General features: G+C 34.8%; 1 protein-coding gene, 2 long non-coding RNA genes and 1 pseudogene across 4 annotated transcripts in view; 2 read left to right on the top strand and 2 right to left on the bottom strand.

Annotated features, from left to right (window-relative positions):
• Positions 1 to 18893, bottom strand: part of LOC105424975 (membralin) — a 112650-nt gene extending 93757 nt beyond the window's left edge. For both annotated transcript variants that reach the window (XM_089076607.1, XM_089076608.1), the window contains exons 1-8: positions 18420 to 18893; positions 17500 to 17900; positions 16961 to 17196; positions 16630 to 16837; positions 16282 to 16402; positions 15899 to 16133; positions 15683 to 15773; positions 13110 to 13167 (exon numbers count right to left, since the gene is read on the bottom strand). In XM_089076607.1, the coding sequence (XP_088932733.1) occupies positions 13110 to 13167; positions 15683 to 15773; positions 15899 to 16133; positions 16282 to 16402; positions 16630 to 16837; positions 16961 to 17196; positions 17500 to 17766 (1216 nt within the window). In that variant the 5' untranslated portion in view covers positions 17767 to 17900; positions 18420 to 18893. The remainder of the gene's footprint in view (positions 1 to 13109; positions 13168 to 15682; positions 15774 to 15898; positions 16134 to 16281; positions 16403 to 16629; positions 16838 to 16960; positions 17197 to 17499; positions 17901 to 18419) is intronic.
• Positions 9447 to 13103, bottom strand: LOC105424967 (cytochrome P450 9e2 pseudogene; annotated as a pseudogene).
• On the top strand, positions 13293 to 14364 carry LOC148936836 (uncharacterized). The gene is made up of 2 exons (XR_016139190.1): positions 13293 to 13580; positions 13991 to 14364. It is a non-coding gene; the product is annotated as an uncharacterized LOC148936836 (long non-coding RNA).
• On the top strand, positions 14500 to 17309 carry LOC148936835 (uncharacterized). The gene is made up of 2 exons (XR_016139188.1): positions 14500 to 14653; positions 14877 to 17309. It is a non-coding gene; the product is annotated as an uncharacterized LOC148936835 (long non-coding RNA).
• Positions 18894 to 26756: the final 7863 nt, after the last annotated feature.

Below are 26756 nucleotides of genomic sequence, written 5' to 3'. Positions count from 1 at the left end.
GTAGCAATATCTCCGCTCGTAGGGCACGTAGCAGAAAAATAAAAATACTTTTATTATCCGACCACCACGTTGTCCGCCTAAGAGATGGAAAGACAGTTGGTCATCCGCGTCCCAGGAGGAGAATCGAACTGAGTAAAACAAGCTTGTAAGGCTTTCGACAAGGAGAAGAGAAGAAGACTTTTATGCAAGTCGAACTCAAGCTATCGATCAAACCAACTTAGAATTTGATCAGTTTATCCATTATTGAGATCCGATAATTTCGGATGCTCATATCTCGTCGACTCGCGTAAAGTCACACGGTAATGTTCTAGGTTGATTTGACACTCGAGACACTACCGTGTCTCCTGATAAGTTCCGAAACAGAAATAATTTCTTCATAAGAATGTCATTGTATGTTTCTATGATATTCTCGATGTTGTAAGAGAACTCTCGTGGTGGAACCTTTACCACTCATATCACCATGTCTGAACGCGCGAAATATCATTGCATCACGCTCTGTGATTACTGAACTTTAATTGTCAATAATTTAAAAACTATTATAGCCTCACATTTTCATTTTAGAATGTTCCAAAGAATCTGCTCTTAAAAGGAAATGCGTCAGTTTTGGGACACCTGTGTATATATATATATATATATATATATATATATATATATAAAATTGTTGTGGCCGAGCAGTGATCCACTCACTTTTAATCCCAAAGTAATGTTGAGAAGATGTATAATTCGATGTATAAATTCCGTTTCGGGAAGGCGTTCTAGATTGGATCGGAGTGATTTTCATCGGAGCCTGTGGGGAGATTGATTATTTTTTCTGTCCGAAAAAGGGAAAATGATGTTTGTAAAAATATTTAAAAATATTTTAAAAGAAATAGATACTCATTTTCGTTTTTGCTTAAGTTTGCTGTTGAGTTGGCGAGATGTTGGGAGATCTTCTTTTCCGAACATCTGGCTGAATAATAATTTTAAGAAATCTGCCTCGTCCTCAGTTTTTTTGAACCGTGGTTTTCCGAGAGACTTAGAGCGAATGTTGAGGCAAGGACTTGGGGAGCCTTTAAAGATGTTGGGTCTACAGTAGATACCTTCCCCCCACTTGTCCGAAGAAATCAAGAAAGAATCGCACAAAACTAAAAATTAAATATTCAACAAAGAAGCACTCAAAACTCAAGAATAAGATTCAAAAAAAAAATCAAGAAAGAAGTGGAAGTGAATATCTGCAGCGGCTCAGTACTTCCAGGAGGATGTAAGATTGGGACCAGTAGGTACGGCGTTCGGTAACTGTAGCAGCAACTACAGGGTAGGGCAGGAAACCGTCTGGTACCCAAGGATCTTTATCAGGAAAGAGAAGGAGGCCGCTTTCTGCAGAGCAGTTCTTGAAGAAAATTGTCGGGATGATTGTCGGGACAATTTTGTGGAGGAGGAGAGGGGCAGTGTTGTGACCGAGCAGTGATCCGCTCGTTTTTAGCTCCCGAGTAATTTGGGAAGATCGTTTCTTGCCAACGCGTCGTTGTTTATGGATTATTGATTTATTGATTGAAGAGATTCGACTGAGATTTGTGAGAGACGGTTTTGAGAGGTGACGCGCGAGCGGATTGCAAGCGCGAAATTGTAATCACGAACAGTGTAATTAATCATGCTCATTAAAGTTCCTTCTTTATAAACGGCCTCTATTTATTTACGTGTGTGAGTAAGTGTTGTGCGAGTGACCGCCGCGGAAGCGCGACAATATATATATATATATATATATATATATATATATATATATATATATATATTAGGTGTACAAAAAAGTTCTGAGCTTTTTTTTGTAAAATTCAATCTTTATTCAAAAACAAACAAAAAAATTAATCAGCGAAATATTCCCCGTTTGCATCAACGACCTTTTGCCATCTTTCGGATAGCTTGCGAATTCCTTGACGATAGAAGCTCACCGGCTTCGAAGCGATAAAGTCATCAATGCATTTTCGTATCTCTTCAAATCTCACGAAATGTGTATCAGCCAAAGATGCTGCAGCGACCGGAATAGGTAATAATCGAAAGGCACCATGTCTGGGCTATACGCCGCGTGCGGGAGAAGTTCCTAGCCTAACGCAAAGATATGGTCCTGAGTCGCTTTCGCAACATGTGGTCGAGCATTGTCATGAAGCAAGATCACTTTACGACGTCCTCGACCAGTAAATGGCCTCTTTTCTTCTAATGCATCGGTCAATTGTTGTTGGTAGCGGTCTGTCGTGATTGTTTCACCCGGTTGTAACAACTCGTAATACAACACACCTTTCCAATCCCATCAGATACAGAGCAAAACCTTCTTGGCGTGGATATTGGGCTTTGGCGTCGATGTCGAAGGTTGACTAGGGTCAATCCATGATTTTCTACGTTTAGGGTTATCATAAAGAATCCACTTTTAATCGCCTGTAATGATTTTGTGCAGAAAATCTTTTTTCCGGAACTTTGAAAGCAAAGTGAGTGCAGTGTCACGCCGACGATTATTGTTGTCTTCGGACAATTCATGAGGAACCCATCTGCCTTCCTTCTGAATCTTTCCCATCGTATGTAAACGTACGGAAATGGTTTGCTGCATAACGCCAAGCTGTTCTGCAAGCTCCTTTTCAGTTTGCGCAGAGTTTATATCCAGCAGTGCTTGCAATTCGTTCGTTTCAATCTTTTGAGAGCGTCCAAGCACGCGGTTCATCTTCAAGACTGAAATCTCCTTGGCGAAATTTTTGATACCATCTTACATGTAGTATGATTTACAGCGTTCTCTCCATATGCAGCACAAATCATTGCAGCAGCATTTTTCTTCAGATGAAACGCGAAGTGGATAGAAAATCGAATATGCTCTTTTGTTATTGCCATCGTGAACACTACTGATTTTTTAGGTTATGTGCATTAAACGCCAAACCGTATGGCATTTTAGAAGACCAAATGTCAACGCTTTAAAACCGCAAAAGGGCGGGAAGATATATAAAATTTAAATTGTTATTTCGGTTGTATGAAATCTAAAGCTCAGAACTTTTTTGTACACCTAATAGTCTCGTAACTTCTATGTTATTTTCCGATACGTTTTCAAAAATGCTCACTTAAATCAAAGTATAATTCTCAACACAAAATCTAAACACATCTGATTATCTCGATAATTATTTGGTTACGTTCATGTTTTGTAGAGATCAATAATTATCTGATTATATTCACACGTTTTAAGAACAGCATCCAGTCCGTCAGGACATATCCTGGTGCGGACATAATTTGCTTTATGCAAAAATAAAAATTGAGAAACACTTGAAGAACAGAGTTATATCCAGGAAAAAAACTCAGGAAAATACAATCTAGAACTGCTGAAATCTCCTGAGATGGCAAAAAAATGAGAGAAAAGATTAACTCTGGAGTAGCGGATATCTAAACCTGTGAGGACTGTATAGATGTGGATTGGGAGAGGTTCAAATCGGCAGTAATTCAACCTAGTGAAAAACATTTCATGGAAGAAGAGCAACACAAAAGAATGAGTAGATGAAGGATGAAATATTAGAATTAATGAACCGCCGATGATTTTAGAAGAATAAGGATAGTAACCAATCGATGATAAACTAATCAATGACCGTACACGCAAGAAGATCAAAGAGGCTAAAGAGGACTACTTGGAAGAGTTGTGTGAGGAGATTGAACGGCTACAAAAGCTGCACGATAATGTTCACCTTCATAAGCAAATAAAAAGTTTGCTATAAAAATTTGATATAACTAAATCACATGGCATGAATCTTCTTCGCGATGAACGGAAGATATATTCTCAGTCCCGAACTCTGAAGCGTCGTGTAGTCAAAATATATCCAAAATATATCCGTTTCTTCAATTCAAATTGGGGAGAACCGCAGCTAAACAACGAAAAACCGCTGTAAGGCTCAAGTATACTGGTAGTAGAGGTTGCACCAGCGATTCAAAAATTTAGGAATCATAAGGCTTTAGGGCCTGATGGAATCTCAGTAGAGCTATTAAATCTTTTGGACGAAGATGGAATAAAAAAGACATCAAGTTCAATCAAATTGTTTACTTAACTATACATATGTATACCAAATAAGATAAATCCCTCGTGAATGGCTACAACGTTTATACTGTTACCAAAGAAATGCAAACCAAGTACTTGTGTTGACTTTCGCCTAATTGGCCTGATGAGCTATTCTTTGAAGATATTATATTGAAGATATTAAAAGTGATACAAGGCCGAATTTATGCTCGTTGCGAAGGCATTTTGAGTGATTCAGTTTGGTTTCTGGGGGAAGTCTCGGAACAAGAGAGGCACTGTTTTGTATGAATATTCTATTGCAGAAATGTAGGGAATTCCAGACATCAGTATACCAGGTGTATGCATAAGTTTTTTCCGGTTTTTTAAAAAAAGACACGTAATTTTCAAGGGAAATTAATTTTTTTTTATTCAAAATATTGGCCATCGGCTTCTACACATTTCGCCCATCTTTCAGGTAATTTATGAATACCATGCCAGAAAAACTGCTTGTCTTTTGTGGCAAACCATTCGTCAAGCCATTTTCCAACTTCCTCGAAATTACTGAAGTGCTGCTCTGCGAGCGCGTGCCCCATTGATGCGAAGAGGTGATAGTCAGATGGCGCCAGGTCTGAGGAGTACGGCGGGTGCGGAAGGATGTCCCATCCAAGCGAGGTTTCAAGGTATCTTTCACTGGTTTTGCTGTGTGAGACGGCGCATTGTCGTGTAACAAAATTACTTTGCCATGTCTTCTGGCCCATTCCGGTCGTCTTTCGATTAATGCGTGGTTTAAATTAATCATTTGTTGGCGATAGCGTTGTGTATTAACGGTTTCGCCGGGCTTCAAGAGTTCATAATACACAATACCGCTCTGGTCCCACCAGACACAGAGCATGGTCTTCTTGTCGAAGCGATTTGGCCTTGGTGTTGATGGACCGGCTTCGCCAGGTGAAAGCCACGATTTTTTCCGCTTCGGGTTTTCAAAATAAATCCATTTTTCGTCACCCGTCACAATTCGATACAAAAATGATTTCCTTTCGTGGCGTTGAAGCAGCATTTCACAAGTGACTTTGCGATTTTCCATTTGACGTTCATTCAAATCGTGTGGGACCCATTTATCGAGTTTATTGATCTTTCCCATTGCTCGTAAACGTCTGCTGATTGTTTCTTGTGATACATGTAATGCTTCTGCTAATTGCCGTTGAGTTTGAGTTGGGTCATCATCCAATAACCTGCAATTGCTCATCTTCGCATTTTTGTGGTCTACCAGAGCGCTCACTGTCTTTCACATTGAAATCACCACTTTTAAATTGTCGAAACCATGTCTCACATGTTCTAATCGATGGAGCGTGTTCATCATATGTTTCTACCAGCAAACGATGACTTTCAACAGCCTATTTCTTTTGATTAAATAAAAAAAGCAATGCGTGCCGCAAATGTTCTTTTTCAGGCACAAAACTCGACATGATCACTGAACGATAAAACAAAGACGCTAGTTTTTGGCGGACTCAACTTGTGTGTGTTTGTAGTTTTAAATGTCAGACGAACAAAATGATGTATGTGTCAAATTAATACGCTGCGTACTTTTCGCTGGCGACATCTCTCTTAATTAAACCGGAAAAAACTTATGCATACACCTGGTATGTTTTATTGATTTCGAGAGGGCCGGGTACAACATCTGCAGCTAATCGAAGCGCTTCGGGGAAATAGGTCTAGATAATAAAGATGTGCGATTTAAAAAATCTTTACTGGAACCAGTCAGCAGTAGTACGGATGGATAATAAGCTAATCGAGTAAGTCCCTATTAGGCCCGGCGTTCGACAGGGATGTGTACTTTCGCCAACATTATTCAATGTATACTCCGAGATGATATTTAATGAGGCGTTACAAGATCATGGGGAAAACGTCAAAATTGGTGGAGAAAGTATCGATAATATTCGATATACGGAAGATACGGCTCTCCTAGCAGAAAGCATTCAAGATCTTCAAAAATTGATAAACTCTGTAAACGAGATTTGTATGAAGTCGACTTGTATGAAATTGAAGTATGGGCCATTAATATATCGAAAACCAAACTAATAATCATTAGTAAGGAAAAAGTTGTCTTTGTGAATCTACAAATTCACGAAGAAGTTATTCAACGAGTAACACGTTTCAAATACTTGGGAGCATGATTAAACGAGACAAGCAACCCAGACGAAAAGGTACGAACTAGGATAGAAGTGGCAAGAGAGCTGCTTTTAATAAAATGAAGGTTATTCTTTGTCACCACAGTTTAAAAATAAGTTCGCCTGAATGTTCTTCGATGTTACGTGTGATCCATTCTTCTCTATGATTGCGAAACATGAACACTAAAGTGAATGCAATGAATCGTATAGAAGCGTTTGAAATGTGGTGTTACCATAGGATGCTTAGGATATTCTGGACAAAACATATGATAAATGTGGATGTCCTTTGCAAGCTTCATAAAGACAGAGAACTACTTACATCCATTAAACGACGAAAAATGGAATACTTTGGACACATGCTGCGAAGACAGAAATATAAACTATTGCAAATTATTATGCAGGAGAGGGTAGAAGGCAAAAGGAGGATTGGCCGAAAGAGTTTATCGTGGGTGTGGAATATAAGAGCGAAAGTGAGTCCAGAGGAACTCTTTAGAATCGCCTCTGATAGAGAAGAATACGATAATCTCATCTAAGCTCGGAGACGGGCACGATATCAGAAGAAGATTCACACGTTGTAATATCTTATAATTTCGCGGATAATGTAGTTTCTAAACTACTTTAAATTCATTATTTTATACAACTACAATAATTCCTCCTACAATAATTCTTGTTTAACAATTTAACACTAAGTGAAGAAGTGAAGAAATTACACTCTTGTTTAACACTAAGAGTGTAATTTCTTTCAGTTTAATTCTGTTACCCGGGGAAAAAAAGTTTATATCTAATTATATATAATTATATATAATTTTATAGAGCTAATTATGTATGGATTTTGATCTGATCTAATTATATATAAATAGATAAAATTGTTTATGATTATGTATGAATAGATTAAATTATGCGTACTTATGATAACAAAATTACGATTGCGTTCCGATATTGACTGCTAGTATTGAAAATATATAATATGTGTGATATAAAATACCCTTACAGAAAATAAGTGAAAAAAAAATGAAAAAATGAAAAAAAAATGAGAAAGTGATGAAATATTTTTTATCTTGTATTATCGCATTTTCTAAAACCGATCACCCATTCATTCAGAGATCCCGCACGATACTGCTTCACGTCGGTATTGGGATGAAATCTGCTACTGAAATAACCCAATAAGTGATTATAGGATCTCTGCTTAAAACATGATAGATCCAGTTAATGAATGTTACTATATTGTATAAATAGTCTCAATTTTAAAATCTCGATTGCATATCTCAATTGCAATTTTTGTAGATAATTTAATTACATATATAGAGTCGTGAACCTATGTTTAATGAGAATCATTATTCTTATGAAAATGTTTATAAATTGGTGTATATATTTTATTTACTTGTTAATGAATTTGTTAATAACTGTATTAAATATGAGAAATATTTTTCTTATTTAGTTATATTATATTATACTTATATTACAGTTATAGTTAATTAAGAAAGATAATTAATAATGTTATTTCATTATTTATTCATTAAAAATGACTTAAAAATGACGATTAAATGACGATATACAATATTTATAATGATAATATTTCGTGACAAATGTTATATTTATTTTATGTCATTATTTAGTGCACTGACTTCGAATGACGAGAAATGACCTTAAATCATCATCATAATGACGTCATCTTGTTACTTGGGTATATATATATATATATATATATATATATATATATATATCAATTCAATATAATTTTATATGGAATTATAAATACTTTGATAAAATTGCATATAATCAGATATAAACTTTTTATCCGAAAAAAATTTTAATATAATTTTATATAATTTGATATGGAGTTATAAATATTTTGATATAATTGCATATAATTTGTGATATTAGTAGATCTCACTACATATAATTATATATAATTAGATATAAACTTTTTTTCCCGGATTAATATCATCGTACTTCTATCCACAACAGAATATGTATTTCTATCATTTAATAATTCTTGTATCCAGTTTGTATACATTCTATCAATTTCTATCAATTTTTCTTCAAAATATGTTATTTAACTATCGATTTAAATGTTTATAATGTTACATCAATTATTTTGCTTACTTTTAATCTTGACATTGGTCTCTTAACGCGAGTTCTTATTTACTCGATTTAATGAAAATTATGTAATAAATAATATTTCATTAATTTCATCATCTCAATTTATTATAATTTATTATTATTCATTTTCGCATTTCAATTTTTGTAAAAATTATTGCTATTGCAAAAGAATCCGTATAGTCATACTATTAGTACGATTAAGAGAAAACTTTTTTATCATAATTAATAAATCATTTCAGTATTCCATATCTTGAATTTGTTGACCTTTCCTCTATATATTGCATTATATAATACGAATCATATTAGTATTTATCTATTTTATATATTGATGTAAATTTCAGAATTGACTTTTATACATCTGAGGTATACATCTATAAGAAACCAATGAGAAATTAAGCAAAAGAAGAATAAAAAAGAGATAAAGTTTAATATTCACACAAAACTCAACACTATTAAAACTATCAGAAATATGAATAGAAAATGGAGAATAAATGAAACTTAGTCGGCATGAAATGTCTGGTATAAAACACTCAAAATTCGCCAATGGATAGAGGAAACATTCCGCCCTTTGCACTGTTTTTCTATGTAAATTTGTATTTCAAACGATTAAACAGCGAAAATAACTTCCCTCGATGCCCCTGTTTAAACTTTCAAGTTTCCCTCTCTTTTTTTAAGCTAACTTCCGAATTGATCGTAAAAAAAGTCATCAAGCATGAGGAATTTTACCAAATTTACCAAAAACAGTAATTAAATTAAAATAAAAACTTTTTGATTGAGTCAATGATTAAGTCCTTTTATCTTAAAGTTTTTTCTTAAATAAATATTGTTCAAGAAAATCACAAAAAATATAATTTATTAATTTTCTTCGGAACTTAAATGATAAATTTCCGTGGATTTGTCATGCAAATTGGAAAAATGTCATGAAAAATAAAAAATAAAAAGCTTGGAACTATATCAGTAAACATAAATATTGTAAATAATAAAAAAAATATCTGTATATTATACAAATATAAACAATAAAATATTATTATTATTATAGTCGATTTGTAATTTATAATGCATTAAATCAGAGCAAAACATTCAAAATTAATTTTGATAAAGTAGTCTTTAATAAAAAAAGGTAAAGACAATTAGTAGAAAATAAATCAATTCTTAATGAAAAATAAGAATAAATGGAAAGATAAAAGATACAACTCATATATTTATAAAAGAATAAATAGCATTTGTATCGTTGATTTTTGATCAAGATCAAAAACATTATAATATATAATTCTTTTTTATCTTACATTTCCATTACGTTATCTTTTTCAAATAATAATAATATAAAACATATTTCTACAATCTCTTATAAAACTACCAACATTAAAAACTGATATATCTTTCAAAGATATCACAATTAAGAATAAACTAATACTAAAAATATACTAATATTAATAAACTAACTAACTTTTATTTAAGTTAAACGTTTGTGTAGATAATTATTTGTGCATTTTATACTAACTAGATATAATAAGTTGCTTTTCTTAGTTTTATGTATTATTTAATTTCATAGAATGTCTATGTATGTACGTCTATATATATCTTTAGTAATAATCTTTGAAATGTTTGATTATTGAATTTATTAGCAATATAAAACATAATAAAACATAAATATGAATATGTATAATATTCAATAGCATAACGTGCTTATACGTGTGCATAACGTGCACAAACGATATTCATCAGTTTTATTATATTACATATTTCAAAAAATATAAAATGCTTAGTTTCATAATAAATTATAAATTATATAATAAACTAAATTGAAAAAATTATTTTAAAACTAAGAAAAATATGTAAAAAAGCATTATATATTTTTTTTTCATAAAAAATTAATAACTTCCTTAATATTCCTATTATGTTGATAAGTTATATAAGTCATTTAAAAATCATATAAAAATAATCAGTATAATTGAAAAGAGAGAATCTATGCAAGTCATGATATTTATTATTTACTTTTTTCATTTCTCATTAGCAAACATTGATCATTTACTTTGTATGATATACTACTTGTGATATAATACATCGGAATAAATATTGTATTATATACTTTATTCATCTTCAAATACGATGCACGCGTTGAATATTTTGAAAATTAAAGATGCGCCAGTACTTATCGTATACAATTATATTGATGATTGTGAAAATAATGTCTTGCATACAATATTTTCATATTTCTTTCTTCTCCAAGCGGATCTAAAATCCGTCAACAGCTGCAGCGAAAAATCCTTTTTACTATATACGATTGGTTCGACAGTTTTTTCCATAGTCTTCAGAGTAAATTTTTGTAAAAGATGAGCTATCAGAATCTTGGTTTCCATGAGAGCAAATCGATTGCCGATACACTTTCTAGGCCCATGAAAATGGTAGGTAAATGTATGATAAAATATTGTCTTTGTTTTCATCGCTAAACCTCTGAGGATCAAACTTGTTCGAGTTCGGAAAATATTGCGGATTGTGATGTAAAGCATAAACGAAAAACATCAATACATTGTCTAGTTCAATAATGATGTTCTTGTAGTCTGATTGTGATGGAGGCAGTTCGTATTTCTTGGTGCAAAGTCTATCAGTGAAGACCACTGATGGATATTTTCTTTGAGAGCTTCAGAAATCACCATATCCATAAGATGTCTTTAACAACGATTCGTAAGAAATCTCACTGTTACTTTTGACACAATGCTATTATACCTCCTTGCGTAAACGATCTTGAATATCTGAGTTAATCGTTAATTCATGAGCAACAAAGCATATCAATGTTGAACTTATTTCAAAGCTAGCAAAGAAAAAAATGAAAACTTGCGAAACGATGTCGTCCAATGTTATTTTGTGAGCACTGGCATTTTTCCTGTCCCGAGCATTAGTAAATAAATCATATCCGGTCTTATGATATCTTGCTCTTCATGCGTTTTAACAGGCGTTTCTCTTACGAGTCTCCTAAAAAACTTGGTCGTAGCCAACGGGAAGAAGCTCAGACCAACTGTTGAAGCGAATCGCGGAAAAGCGCGTAAAATCATCACTTTTACAAATGTTAATAATCCATTAACAAATTTGCTTCCACTCCTCTTATGTAGAATTCATTGTTTGGATCCTTCATAAAATTTACGTTTATGCCGAAAGCTATCGTGGCGATTACGTCGGTAGTATACCATCTGAAGATCTCCTTTGTTTCAATTGAATGACAGAGTTTTGGATGTACGACCAAATAATCGACGAAATCATGAGAACATTTTGCTATCAATTCGAACATGAATTTCATCTTGCTGGCAGTGAAAGAAGATGTATTCAATGTATTCCTCATTTCTCTCCAATGATCTCCACGCAAGGAAAAGATATTTTTGCCAAATAGCGGTTCCACAGTTTCATCCACGAAGCTGCGATGATCATGAAAATATTTAAAATCTTTCACGGCATCTTTGATTAGTTCGGGCTCACGTAAGAGTACAGCAGGCGTGAAAAAATTCATTACTCCAACATATTTAGCGTCCGGGAAGTAACGGTATAAATACTGACAATAATCGGGGAAAGAGATACGATTCACAAACAATTTCCAATCCGTTATAAGAGATAACGAATCTGGTAAGTAACGCCCTTGTCCTTCCAGTAAAAATACATATGATATAGCAAAACGACAAATTTCAGGACACCGATGACAATCAGAGTAATTAATAATAACAAAGAGCGACGAGAGCAATGAATCCATCGTGATATCAGGATATAACAGACTGACGAGATGTTTCATCAGGCGCAACGTTATAAATACGTAGCGCATATTTTATCACAAAAGAGGTGAAGATGGAAAGGAAAAAATGTCTCTCGCTATCATGACGATAATACATATTACATCAGTAATTGCGCAACAGCTATTAGTCGGTTTAAATACGCGCAACACGAACATATGCGAACATATCCTGAGTTTTATCAAAAAAGTTTCAAACATTAACAAATTAACAAATTAATTCCAAAAATCTATTTCATGTTTTAATAAAAATTGATATTTTTCGTATAAAAATGCTTTCTAATAATTATTATCATTAGATTTATTATGCACCTTTTACACTTGTGTATAATGGATTTAATATCTGACTGGACTATTACAAGATAAAAATAAATAATTAATGCAGATTTAAATGCATAATAAAAAATATAAAATAAAAAGTTTATGCTTTATTTTCTAAACATTGGTTATTTTTAAAGAAACATGTACATGTAAAAGTCTACAAAATCCTTTTTACGTAATTTTTGCAAAGAACCTTGTGATAAGTTATCTTTTTATATTTAGGTTCACTTTCGATATTTCAACTCATACGATATAATATATACGTAAAATACTTGTGACGAGCATAAATTATTTTTATATTATTATTATTATTATTATATCTTATTATATCAATGTATTCATAATTTTTTCAAATTTAAAATCATACAGATTTCAACTAAACTCATTATAAAATAATAAAACACTGTTAACTGAAGTAGGTAAATGTATGATAACAAAGTATGTTGATTAAACAAATGTCAGAAATATCAATGGAACTTGATCTTTACTTGTATATTATTCGTAGACTGTAATAAAAATTCTTCGAATTGATTGTTATCATTAATTTTGTTTTGCTACTAAACACACACACACACACACACACACACACACACACACACACACACACACACACACACACACACACACACGTACACACACACACACACACACACACACACACACACACACACACACACACACACATGTAGCTTCTTTCTCACTCTGTTTCATTAAAAAATAAATTGACATATCTAAGAATCTTATCACTTACCGATAAAGACAAAGATCTGATGATGCGAATAGCGCAGCAACATTGAAATTGACACTGTCTGAAACAATAAAAAAAAAGTTTATTATCAAATATTCTCGAAGCAGTCATAATCCTATCCATACAAATCGCGACACATACGTCACAATTATCATAAATATAATTAATATCGGTTAAAAATGTTAATCGGAATTATGAATTATGAGTATCCTGAAATTTTGCCTGAGTAGCTTTGATAAAGTTACGGCGTCACGTAAATTGCGAACTGATCGCTCGTAGTCGGTTAGCGGATTGAGCGAATGTTGAAATTGAATTGCGATCGGTTCAGATTGAACCAGCACCTGACACCCTCGAAGATAATCCGTTATTTGCAACTGGCAGCCTTAGTAACGAGGTCGTTCGATTTCATCTTATACGAATGCGCAGATGTTATTTAAAAAAGGAAACAAGGAAAAAGCGAAAGAAAGAGAACTGGTAAAAACTGTTTCTGATAAAGAATGATATTGACATAATGATAATATGACAATTATTTCTTTGTTCAATTCAAAAAAATTTTATTCTACCGATATATAGTAAAATAAATGGTAATGGTAGTAAATGGTAATAATCAAATGTAAAAAAATGTAAAATACATAGAAAAAACATTTTTTATATATGAATTAGATTTCCAAAATAAAAATCTAATTTTAAATCTTTATCTTTTCATCATATTCAATTTGCTGCAAACTAGATATTCCTTATATTTTTTTATAAAAATCTTTATCGAATTAATGTTCTTCTAAACTTATCTCAAATTCTCTTTTCCTTTTTTTTATGTACCAAGGCGAATAAACATCTCTTATAGTGAATTTGATTATATCTTGACTATATCTCTATTTTGACAGTATCTATCACGATACGGTCAATCGAATTTGATATAAGAGAACCCCAGAGGGCGAAGCATACGAATGTGAACGACAAATGCCCAAACACAGAAGCAAACAAGGAGAAAGATAAAGGAAGAGGGAATAGTATTTCATACTGGATCACATTGTAACGAGTGCCGGACATCGCATGCACATGACAGAGGAGATATACAGTACATGCACGACGACAGTCGTGTGCACGTGACTAGATGGCAAGCCAGCGGGGATGGCTCAGGATGAAGGCTCCAGGCAGCCGAAGCTCGAATTCACGTGTCACGGCACGAGCGCTCAACCCTTTACTCAATATCAGCACCGCATTCGCTCCACAATTGCGAACAGAGAGGGGAGGAGAGGGGAGGGGAGGGGAGGGGAGGGGAGGGGAGGGGAGGGGAGGGGAGGGGAGGGGAGGGGATGGGAGGGGAGGGGAGGGGAGGAGAGGGGAGGGGGAGGGGAGGGGAGGGGGAGGGGAGGGAAGAGAAAAAGGGAGCGGTGGGAAGAGAGGGAGATGGGGACAGAGAGAGGGGGAAGGAATCGCATTGTTTAACTTAACAACAAAATATCTCATTGTTGAGCACGAATCCGAATTATGAGTTGTATCGCAGAAGCAAGTATACGTTCGATATCCGCAAGAAGCTGTCGCAAGTAAGACATTCAATTCTTAATAAAAATAAACGATAAAAATATCTCTCTAAAAATATCTAACGATATCATTCTAAGATCTTTTATAAATAAATAAATAAATAAATAAATAAATAAATAAAAAAGAAGGAAACTCGCAATTAATGAATAATGATTTTAATTATAACTGCTTTAATTATAACACGCGAAATATACGTTACTATTAAAAGCATCGCGTCATCATTAGGAGTATCACTGGTGATGTCGACTATAGTATGCTGCAATCTATTCCACCACAATTTGATACAAAATTACCAACATGGGGCCACTGCGACGAATACGATGCCTCTAATAACTTTGATTTATACTCGACGGTTCAACTCCAAAGGGATCGTGCGTGAATGAGGACGCTGGGGATAGGAAAGCTATGCGCAGACACGTTACTTTAGTGGTTAGCTTGGATTGATTGCCATATCATTTTACACGTGTTAGATTATCGTATAGGTGAGCGTGAAATCGTTTCTTTAATGGAGAAGAATTTATTATCGCCCCTCCCACCCCAAAAAAAGAAAAAAACCTTGCAATTCAATGATACAATGTTCTTATTGTTGCGTTCTTTCGGAAAAATACACCACACACTTTGATATATGTACAGTCATTAAATTCATAAAAAAATCTTGTATGTGTATATGTTATATTGTCATCAAATATATAAAAAATTCGAATTTATGCTAATCAATATAAATGGTAAACAAAATAGCTTTTATCTATAAATTAATAATTTTGTAATCTGTACGTGAATGAGCATGTATGCGTATATACACATGTATGAAATGCAGACACGTATTGATAAATTAAAATGGAGTATGATATATGAAAAAAAAATTTAGATTTCAAATTTGGAATTTTTTGGTGTAAATTGAAAAGTTTTATGCATTTTATATTTCTTCGTGTAATATTTTGTATATAAATATACATGTTATTAAATCTCATAAACATACATAAACATACAATCAATCGATAAGTCAATTATAAAATTCATAAGATACTTACAAATACGAGCATGACGAAGAATGCCGCCAAATATGACGTTCGTGCCATCCACATGCTGACAAATCGATAATGTTCTCCTGTTATCACATTCCTGTCAAAGCAATCGCAATTTAATCAACCTGTTTTTTATCTCAATGTTTACAAATTTTTCAATATGCTTTAACATATTTTTATCATTAGATAAACATCATAATATTAAACAAAAATTACACTTACCGCAAAAAACCTTTGTTATCCTCATGTTCTGCTAATGTTTTGATGCTTGCCATCAACAAATCGTCGTATCCCAAAAATTCATCTAATATCAATCTTGAAAATGCATCACCAAAACATTTATCATTTAATGGATCCAAAGTAACAATTTTAACTGGAATGTTTAGTCTTTGTCGAGCCGCTGGTGATAATCGCAAAAAGCCATATTCCAATGAATATTCTACGATATATCCGTCTTCTGAAAATATTAATATTTGCATAAGTAAAAACAAAAATAAATAAAAATCATTTAGGTGAATTTAGGTAAGTGTTATATTCCAGCGCTTATAGTAAAAAAACTCTCTAAAAAATTGTCTTATAAACAATATATTTACTATGTTATTTACCTGTCTTAGCCATTTTATCAGCATCAGCTGTACGATCTTTTAATTGTACATTATTTCCACTTAAATGATCAGGTACTGCTGTGTAATTATTTTCTGCAGTAGAAAACTTTTCTCTGGATGACTAAAATGAGAGAAAAATATTATTTCATATTAATCATTTATATTAAATATTATTTTCCATGCAAATCAGTCTTTAATCATAAAATATTATTAAATATTAAATATTAAAAAAATTTTAATGTTTATATAAAATTAAAAAAAATTGAATTATCAGACGTTAATATTATCTTCAAAATAAACATATATATTTATATATAGTTTTAAACATATGTATTGTTTTTTAGCTACATTTAAACCATCCCAAAGTTTCGTTGATAATGATGGAGTTATTGTTGTATTTGTTGTGCTTAGATCAGGATTTTGCATCTCTCCAGAAATTGTGGCACTTCTCGTTAGATCTTGCTCAAGCAATGTTAAATTCTCATGGTTCTCGTCAATAGAGGAATTTATAGTCTCCCGTTCTTCATCAACAGCTGATGGTTCAATATTTATAAAGCTAATATAACAAGTAAACAAATAAAATATAACAATATTTATTTGTTTTATACATGATACAAAATTAAGACACAAGTGCACAAGAGCCCTTTTATATCTTGTAAATATATATATTTTGACTTACCCATCTCCAGTTAATATTCCTAAAGCGTTAGTCAAATCATCAACCTTTTCTTGTCTCAATTTTTCCTCTTTGGCATAACTCTTCTCTATACTATAATCTTCACCACCATTCTTGAGAATTTCGACTCTCAATATACCATCCCGTGGCCATTCGTTTCTTATATGTTCTAAGCAGTTAGTTGGTGCACGTGAAAATACTATATGGATATAAGCCAATACAAAAAATGCCAATATAGCCTGTGAATAAAACATTGTACGATATCAATATTTTCTTGATACTTTTTTTATTTATATAAAATTTATTTATATAAATTATTATTTATATATATTATTTATATATATATATATATTTATATAAAAAATTCTTTTGAGCAATCACATATACCCCCCCCCCTCACACACACACACACACACACACACACACACACACACACACACACACACATATATACACACACATGTACGCATGTACGTATGCATACATACACACATACATACCCCCCCCCCACACACACACATATGAATAAGTTTATATCTTACCTTTAAGAGGACTATAAATTCTATAAATCTCCTGACAGGCCTTGGAAATGTTCGTGCATAAGCTAATGCTGCTTTGATAAATAATGCATGAAATAACCTATCCCGTACATTAATCAAGGGGTTTTGATTATTGTTATTTCTAGCTATATTCATGTTGTTATTATTCAGGACTGGTCCTATGACACCAGCAAGACTGTGAAGATTATGTCCTATTGCGCCGTTTTGATTATTAGGCACTGCGATAGCAGCACCATCTCCGTGCGACATTTTAAAATTATTACATAAGTAGTTTTCACAAATATAAGAATTCAGAAGAACCTTTGTAATAATTTACATAAAAATCACTATATTTATACATTTGTAATTTGTCACTTCTGATTATCATGCATAAACATTTCACTCTGAAACAAATAAGAAATTTATAGGTTTACATTTATAAAATATCAGACATATATATAGAAGTTAAAATCTAAGATTTGTATTGATTGATGTAAGCTTAAGTATTGATACGAAATAATTTCTCGTTAGCACAAGTAAAATTTATAAAATGGTATTCATGTTTTGTAAAAAACGAGATAAGCTCGAGATATTTTAAAAATTTGTCTAGAACATTCGTTTATTACATTGAATGTAACATAACATAATTAATTGCACGTATAAACACATATGCAAAATAGTGACAATGACTAATTGCTAGTTTATTACATGTGTTACGTAATTTCCTTGCCAAAAAAAAAAAAAAAGAAAGACAAAATCTGTAAATCATCCAGATGGTAAAAATTAAGCTTATCGTTTCCATTCATGATCTATACGATGGATATGCATCACAGCGGAGTAATATTGAGTAATCTGTACGCATGCTTGTCGCAGCGAGCCATTGTTAAATTTTCAGATATTTTCAAGAACTTGGCATGTCATACCTTGTGATGGAATCGCGACAGATTTTATACGCCAACGTCGCAATTCCAATGACACCGTCGTGCCTTCCGCTAAAATCGTTAAATCAAGTTGTGCGAAAATTGTGTATTCGTCTAACAAATACGTTCTCGAAATTGTCACTTCATCGTCAACGTATGTTTTGATGTGCACCATGTATCTGTATATGTATATTCACCGATTCGTCCACAGAATTCATGCGCAGGTTCACCAATCGCAAAATCGAGATTTTTCTAAAGAAATTGCTAGATATGCTTTAAGCTTGTATCAAACTATCGACTATGCAGCCGATCCGATCGATTCACATTTTAGGTCGGATCCAGTTTCACAAATTTGACTTTAACCGAGTGGAACGACAGTTCAGTTTAACATCATAGTTAAACTCATCTCGTGTCCATAACTTGCTTTTAATTGTAGATTATATAAATGTATACGAAGAAACTTGTTTTTCCTCTCAAATATGTAACATGATTGATTAATAAAAAGTAGAAAACGAAACGAAATTGTACACTGATTTCATATAGGTTATGTGTAAATAGAATTTTGTAGGTATTTTGTACAAATTTTATTAGAATACAGGGATGTGTTTCGTTTCTCGCATGATACGCATGATGTATCATTTATCCTTATTATTCATTATGCATTAAACAAAGATAAATGATGCATTATGCGCATCATGCAACGGAATGCATACCACAATGAAATCAGAGCATAGAAAAAAGATTTTTTCAATTTTAAAAAATCTTGGAAAACTAAAACTAATTGAATTAGTAGAATGAGAAAAAATATTGAAAATAAAAATCTGATAACAATGTAAAGGTGTCATGGAGCGTATCGCGCGTATCGCGGATCGCGCGTATCGAAAATCTGACTAATTGCAGATGTTCCGCTATTTTCGATACGCAATCGCTCTGCCAAATCCATTAGGGTGCCATCACATGCGTAAGCGTAACTTGCGCCGACCAATCACATCGTTTCACTTAACATTCCTAAAGACTTAAAGATTCCTAGTTACTTTATGCTGTTTATGCTATTATTGTTACGCTGAATCTAATTTTTTTTCAGACGAAACATACACACACACACACACACACACACACACACACACACATATATATAGTGAATAATCAGAATAATCAGAGTTTTTCGGCAAAATAAATAAAGATCAAATCAGAGTAAGTTAATTAATTAATATAATAATAATTAATTAAATAGCTTCATATTAAATTAATTAATAATAAATATATATATATAAATATATATATATATTAATTTATATATATTAATATATATATATATTTATATATATATATTTATATATATATATATATATTAATTAATTTATAATGTTTTTCAATGAGTGGCCCAACAATAAATATCTAACAACTGATTTAACATTTCTGTGGACATTCTATAATAATTATAGAACATTTCGTAATCTTCAAATTCCATTTTCTTTGACCAAATTGTCACTGTCACCCTGTAATAATCTTCGTCTTTCTGCGAATATCGGACGCACCTACACTCCAACAAGCTGTTGGTATACCATCAGTTTTCATATTCCAAACAATTTTAATATATTATATCGTCTAATTTTATGTTGTTGAGATTTTTTTCATTTTCTTTCATTTTTGCCATCGCTTCCATATTATTATAACAACAGATCAGGATTCATGATGACTTCTGAATACGTTCGCACAGGTTGGGTTCGCATCTACTTAACTTATTCGTACACATATATATATGTAAAGTCTCGTTCCCCATGAAGCATACTTTTCCAGATACGCAGATTACAAAAACCAATCACAAATTAGTTTAGTATTTCTATGAGAGAGTACAACAGAAACCCTAATCAGCAATTGGTTGTATTAATTATGCATTTTTCGAAATTCCGAGAAATACGCTCTATGTGAAAGAAGGATGCCATCACATGCGATGTAACTTGCGTAAACGTAATCTGCGTATTCTAGTATTTTACTAAAACACGTTACGTCATTCTGAGCCTTCTTTCACTTAAAGCGTATTTCGCGGTATTTCGAGAAATGCGTAATTAATACAACCAATTGCTGATAACAAAAATGCTAAACTAATTTATGATTGGTTTGTGTAATCTGCGTATCTGGAAAAGTACGCGTCATGGAGAACCGAGACTTTACGAGTATGTGTACGAACAAGTCAAGTAGATGTGAACTTGTGAGAATGTATTCAGTAATCTGTGAGAATGTATTCAGAAATCATTATGGACTCTGACCTGTTGTTATTAATAATATGGAAGCAATGGCAAAAGAAAATGAAACAATCTCAACAACAGAAAATTAGGCGATAATATTTTTAAATTGTTTGGAATATGGAAACTTATGGTATATCAAGAGGAAAAAGCTCGTCATAAAATGTGAGTGCATCCGATTCGCAGAAAGACAAAGATTATTACAGGACAGTGACAATCTGGTCAAAGAAATGGAATTTGAAGATTACGAAATATTCTACAATTATTGTAGAATGTTCATAGAAATGTTTAATCAGTTGTTAGATATTGTTGGGCCACGCATTGAAAAACATTATAAATTAATTAATATATATATATATATATATATTTATTATTAATTAATTTGATATGATGATTTAATTAATCATTATTATATTAATTAATTAACTTATCTTGATTTGATCTTTATTCATTTTGCCGAAAAGCTCTGATTATTCTGATTATTCACTGTGTGTGTATGTTTCTTCCGCAAAAAAATTAGATTAGCGTAACAATAAAAGCGTAAACAGTATAAAATAACTAGGCGGAATCTGATGTTCAAGTGAAACGATGTGATTGGTCGGCGCAAGTTATGCTTCGTAAGTTATGCCGCATGTGACTACACCCTTATTGTAGCGTAACTGAGCGTAACCTTAAACTCACCTTAAACTTATTGTAGCATAACACGCGCCGAATATAAATCAAAGTCAAATTTGGAAGTTTTTTTTTAAGATAATAAAGATCGATATGAGCACAGTATAAATAGATACAGTAGGTCCACTCTATGTTGGCACCTTTGATCTGAAGTAAAATGGTCGGCCATAATGTTGAGTGTGCAGTTTAATAAGCATAAAATAAAATAAAATTATATATGTAATTAAAGAGAAATAAGTGCAATAATTTATGCAAATTAACAAATATAATAAGAAAAAGATTATTCAAAATTTTTAATTTGCATTTAATTCACATATAAGTTTATTTCCTTTGTCAATATATGTGTGTGTGTACATACAAATATGAAAAACACAATTATTAAATATAAAAAAATGTATATTTACGATATATGGTGTATATATTATTGTACATGTTAAAAAATAAAATTTTAGATATAAGTTATAGAGTTCAAAAAGATTTATTAATTGATAAGATCATTTATGATGTGTGTGTGTGTGTGTGTGTGTGTGTGTGTGTGTGTGTGTGTACAATTATAAAAGAAATGAGATTGAAATTTTTTGAAGTTTATTCTTTTCATTGTCTCTTATGTTGTAGGTGTATGTTAATTTCGAATTCACTTCCCTATAATTCTTTCTATACTTAATTTTCCTTCTTTTACTAGAATCTAAGCGAAGATACGTCATATATAATATCTAAAACAGAATATAACGAATATTTAGTTCGATCCATTTCTTTATTTATGTTTATATAAATTTTGCACACTATAGAATATTTAAATTGTTGTGTTAAATTGTTGCCTTTGACAAATTTATATACACTATTGACAAATTTATTTACACAGTACTGTGGTTATGTACAATTTTTTTGAACCGCCATATTGTTGAATGTGCATTTCTGTCATGCGCGAATGACAACTATTTCACGGATATTGAGCAGAGTGAACCTATTCCTGTATCTACTTATACTGTGATATGAGCAACAAGGAAGGTTTAATTATCGGCAACATTAATGTAGAATAAAGTGCATACATCTTAATAATTTTACAATATATTTCCTGTCTGATGAAAGTATTATTGTATTTTAGACGCTTTGTTAATAACAAAAGCTAAAGGAATATTGTTCTTAATTTCATTCTACACCTGTTAAACCAATTGCGAATTTTTTCATTTAATTATGTTAAACAATAAATATTTAATAAATATTTAATTAAATATCTATAAGTAAATTTTATTAAATTTTATTAAATATTAATTGTGAAGTTAATTAACAAATAATATAAATATTAATTGTTTATATTAAATTTACAATTAATATTTAATTAAATTTAGTAAAATTTACTTACACATTATGGATATTTTTTTCGACTATTTTCTTTCTTTCTATGATCCCGCCATGGAATGAATGTACTTCGCACAGGTTTTACAAATAATTAAGTAATTTTAATTGTTTGATGCTTACGCGATTCTCTTTAGCAATTCTGTCAAAAATAAAGAAATGACTGCGCAGAGGTCAGATTCGTTTCTATTGCGAACTTTTCACTGTTTTCGATACGCGAGTTTCGTTTTTTGAGGGTGACACTCCCAGAGGCCGGCGCCTAGAATTTTTTCACTGTTCAAGCACTGTGAATGGCTAGTGGTCAAACGGGTGTCATCCATTCCTTGATCCCATGAAGTGGAATGAGCGTAAATAAAACGGCGGTTTACCAATTACAAAACTGTTTAGATGAAGGGAAATAACGAAAATCGTTTGTGATTGGCTATCCGCCTGATCCACTTACGCGAATTCCGCGTCATGGGATTACAGAGCGTATCACGGATCGTGCGTATCGAAAATCTGACCAATTACGGACGTTCCTACGTTGCTATTTTCGATACGCAACCGTTCTGCCGAATCCATTATTATAGCATAACCGAGTGTAACACGCGCCAAATATAAATAGTAAAGCCAAATTTGGAATTTTTTTTTAAGATAATAGAGATCGACATGAGCAACAAGAAAGATCTAATTATCGGCACATTTTGCTAGCTGTTTTCGTTTTTTTTTAATAAAAACGGTATGTTTCAAAAGTTCCCAATGACTTCGCAAGTCTCTGACACTATTATAGAGATGGTATTGTGTCCAACACGGAAAGCATATGATAATAATTGCATACTATCTCCTGATGCCAAATACCTGATAGTTATATGCAATTTTGTTTCAGGTGAAATAGCTTTTCAAACCACAGATTGTTTAGTAATCAATAGTTCGACTATTTGTAACAATTTCTCAAAAAGTTGGTTCCAATCGGAAATAATTAACAAATTTTTCACGATCTTGTTGCTCCAATTCATTAACAAGATTATTGCTCGTTTTTTATGCTAACCTTCGTTCAATACTAAATATTGGACTGACCCAATATTTTCGTTTTCCTTTATCAGTTATTTTTCATTTTTTAATAATATAGAATAAAGTGCATACATCTTAATAATTTTACAATATATTTCCTGCCTGATGAAAATATTATGATTGTGTTTTAGACACTTTGTTAATAACAAAAGCCAAAGGAATATTGTTTTTTATTTCATCCTACACTTGTTAAACTAATTGCGAATTTTTTTATTTAATTATATTAAACAATAAATATTTAATTAAATATTCATAGTGTATAAGTAAATTTGATCAAATTTTATGAAATTGTGGGTGATGTGGTGTTGTTGTGGTAGGTGGCGAGTGGTGTGTGTGAGTGTGATTGCTCGAGCGAATGGGCAGATGCCGGTGAGCCTGTGAGAGAGCGGGAGAGCCGCCCGGGAAGCCAAGAGCAGAAGGGTGACTCCCAGCGAAGTCTCGGCTGGAGATAGGCTGTGCCGCTGTAGCTAACCGTTGTTGTTCTCCACTTGGATGGCCAGCAGGTCAACATGCGAGCGAGGCGGAGGTAGCAATCGCAAATCTCGAGCTAAGCGCAAGCGCGAATTGAGGAAGGAAAAGGAAGGTTTGCGTGCACGTTTCCGCAATCAGAGCAACGAGTGAATTAGAAAAACGTCATGTTATATTTAACCGTGCTATAAATCATAATAATCATAATGACAAAAAAAAATATTAACGTGGTGCAGGGATTTGAGTCCCCCTGATGGTCTGCGAACTGGCCAGTAAAAATGGCCTGTTGGGAACGGCTTCCTGGCGTTGGCGCCATCTTTCTCGCGTCCCGGCCTCGCCGTGGCGGGTAGGCTGGATTGTCGCGGATGGTGATCTCCCGCGGGTCTGCTGGGCGTCCGTCTGGGTGACGACGTTGAAGGCGGTCAGCCGGTGATCGCGTCGGAGCGATTACACCCTGGTTAGCCCGGCGTCCAGCAAATAGAAGCGCCAGGGGTGTCGGATCTTCCCTTGACGTTCTAAGGAGCGACCTGGCGTCGGCAAACAGCGGCGCGGCGACGTGCACAGTAACGGCGAGGACCCTGGCTGCGGCATAGCCGAACAGGATGAGCCTCGCGGAGTTCACGGGCCGGTGAACCGGCGGTCGCAATCGAGCGACCTGGCATCGGCGAGCAGGAGCGCGGAGATGTGTGAGTCCGTGGCGGTGTGCGTGGCTGGATGGTGTCGGTCCGATGCGCTGCGGCGGCAGGCACTCCTCCCCTGGTGCGAGTCGGACTGTCCCCGGACGAGGACGATGTTGAGAGGGCGCAAAGCGCCAACAGCTGTTTCTCTCGACTAGCGGGAAGCCGGACATTCTTTGTCGCCGGTTGCGCTGGCCGGTGCGGCGTTGACGAGGGTACCGGGCGTGCCGAGTCCGGGCGGAGGATTTGTCCCTCTAGTTGGCGAGAAGCCTGTGCACAGCGCTGATCCCTGTAGCAGCAATGGTGGGCCTTCCCGCTGTGACGGCAGTCACCAAGTCGCTGGGACACGGACGGATGCGGCTGCGGTATCGATAGCCGCGTGTCGATGGTCCAGGCGTGATGAGGCAGGCCGGATCCTAGAACCACGGGACCTCGTGGCGTTCTGGTAGTGTGGCGTCCGTGCGTCCCCCTGTTGGTGCGCCAGATTCAGGGAGAATCGGCGTGGTCGGCCGATTCGTAGGGTGGTCCGCCAAGAGTCGCGACCGGCGGCGTGATCGGCCTTTCCTGCGAGCTCTGGTGGTAGAGGAGGCGCAGCATGAATGGCCGCGCTGAAGGTACGAGGAAAACACCTGTGGCGTGGTCGGCCACTGGGGGGAAGATACGACCTGCGCGTTGGTCGGTAACGCCAGCCAGAAAAATGGTTATATAAGGCCAAAAAGGGCTTGGACCTCAAAGTATAGTTCCTAGCCGTGGACGGACTTGGTGTGCACAGAGGCGACGAGAAATGGTGCGAGCCGCTCTTATATAGCGCCAAAGTTGTACTTTGCGCGCGAGTAAGTGATTGTGCGGCTGGCCATCTAGCGACGACTGGCGATCTAGCGCGCGGATCACTGTGGTGCGCGGGTCTGCAATGACGGCGCGCGACGACGCGCGCGCAAGCGCACTTATTGGCGGGATGGAGCGGCAGTGATCGCCACAAAATATCAATTGTGAATTTAATTAACAATTAATATATATGTATATATATATATATATACATATATATTAACACTATAATATATATATATATATATATATATATATATATATTATAGTGTGGCGGTCACTGCTTCGCGAACACACCATCGACACACCGTCGCGCGCAGTCCCGCGCCGGATGGTGATTCGTGCGCCCGCCACTAGATGGCAAGTCGAGAAATCATTTTCTCGTGTTTGAAACGCTACAGCGGACACTATATAAGAGCGGTACTCGGCATCGCTCTTCGCCTCAGTCGCCTCGAACCAAGTAACTGGTAAGAGCTGCACTGCGACGTCCTCCGAGCTCTGGAGGCCAGCCTTGGCCTCATTGCTCGCTAAACGGCAGTTTTTCCTGCTGGCAATTACCGACCTATATTCGGTCGTACTCCCCGCGGCAGTTAACGCCGCGGTTATCTCTCCGGACTTAAGTCTAACGGCCGTGAACGCCGCCAAACCGGCCTTGCCTTTGACGGCCGTGAACGCCGCCACTTCCTTCTGGCTCACGTCTGACGGCCGTGAACGCCGCCAAACCGGCCACACCTCTGACGGCCGTGAACGCCGCCAGGTCCTTCCGACTCTGCCTCTGACGGCCGTGAACGCCGCCAGCTTCCCAGCCGTGCCTCTGACGGCCGTGAACGCCGCCATATCCATCTCGCCTCTCTCCTACGGACGTGGTCCTACCAGCTGTGAACACCACAGTCTCACCACGTCCCGGAAGGTCTCTCGCGGCCAGCGACGCCGCCCAATCCGCCCGTGTCCGGGCGACCTGCTACAGGCCGCAGTCGCAGCCCGCCGTTCTCCATCAGCTCGGGAAGCCGCTGTTTATCCGGAGGGCCTCCGCTGGCGCACCTCTT

This window comes from Pogonomyrmex barbatus, unplaced genomic scaffold, assembly GCF_055798465.1.
Source record: "Pogonomyrmex barbatus isolate J1 unplaced genomic scaffold, ASM5579846v1 scaffold2, whole genome shotgun sequence".
NCBI classification, from domain to species: Eukaryota; Metazoa; Arthropoda; class Insecta; order Hymenoptera; family Formicidae; genus Pogonomyrmex; species Pogonomyrmex barbatus.
This window is presented reverse-complemented; position numbering and strand designations above follow the sequence as displayed.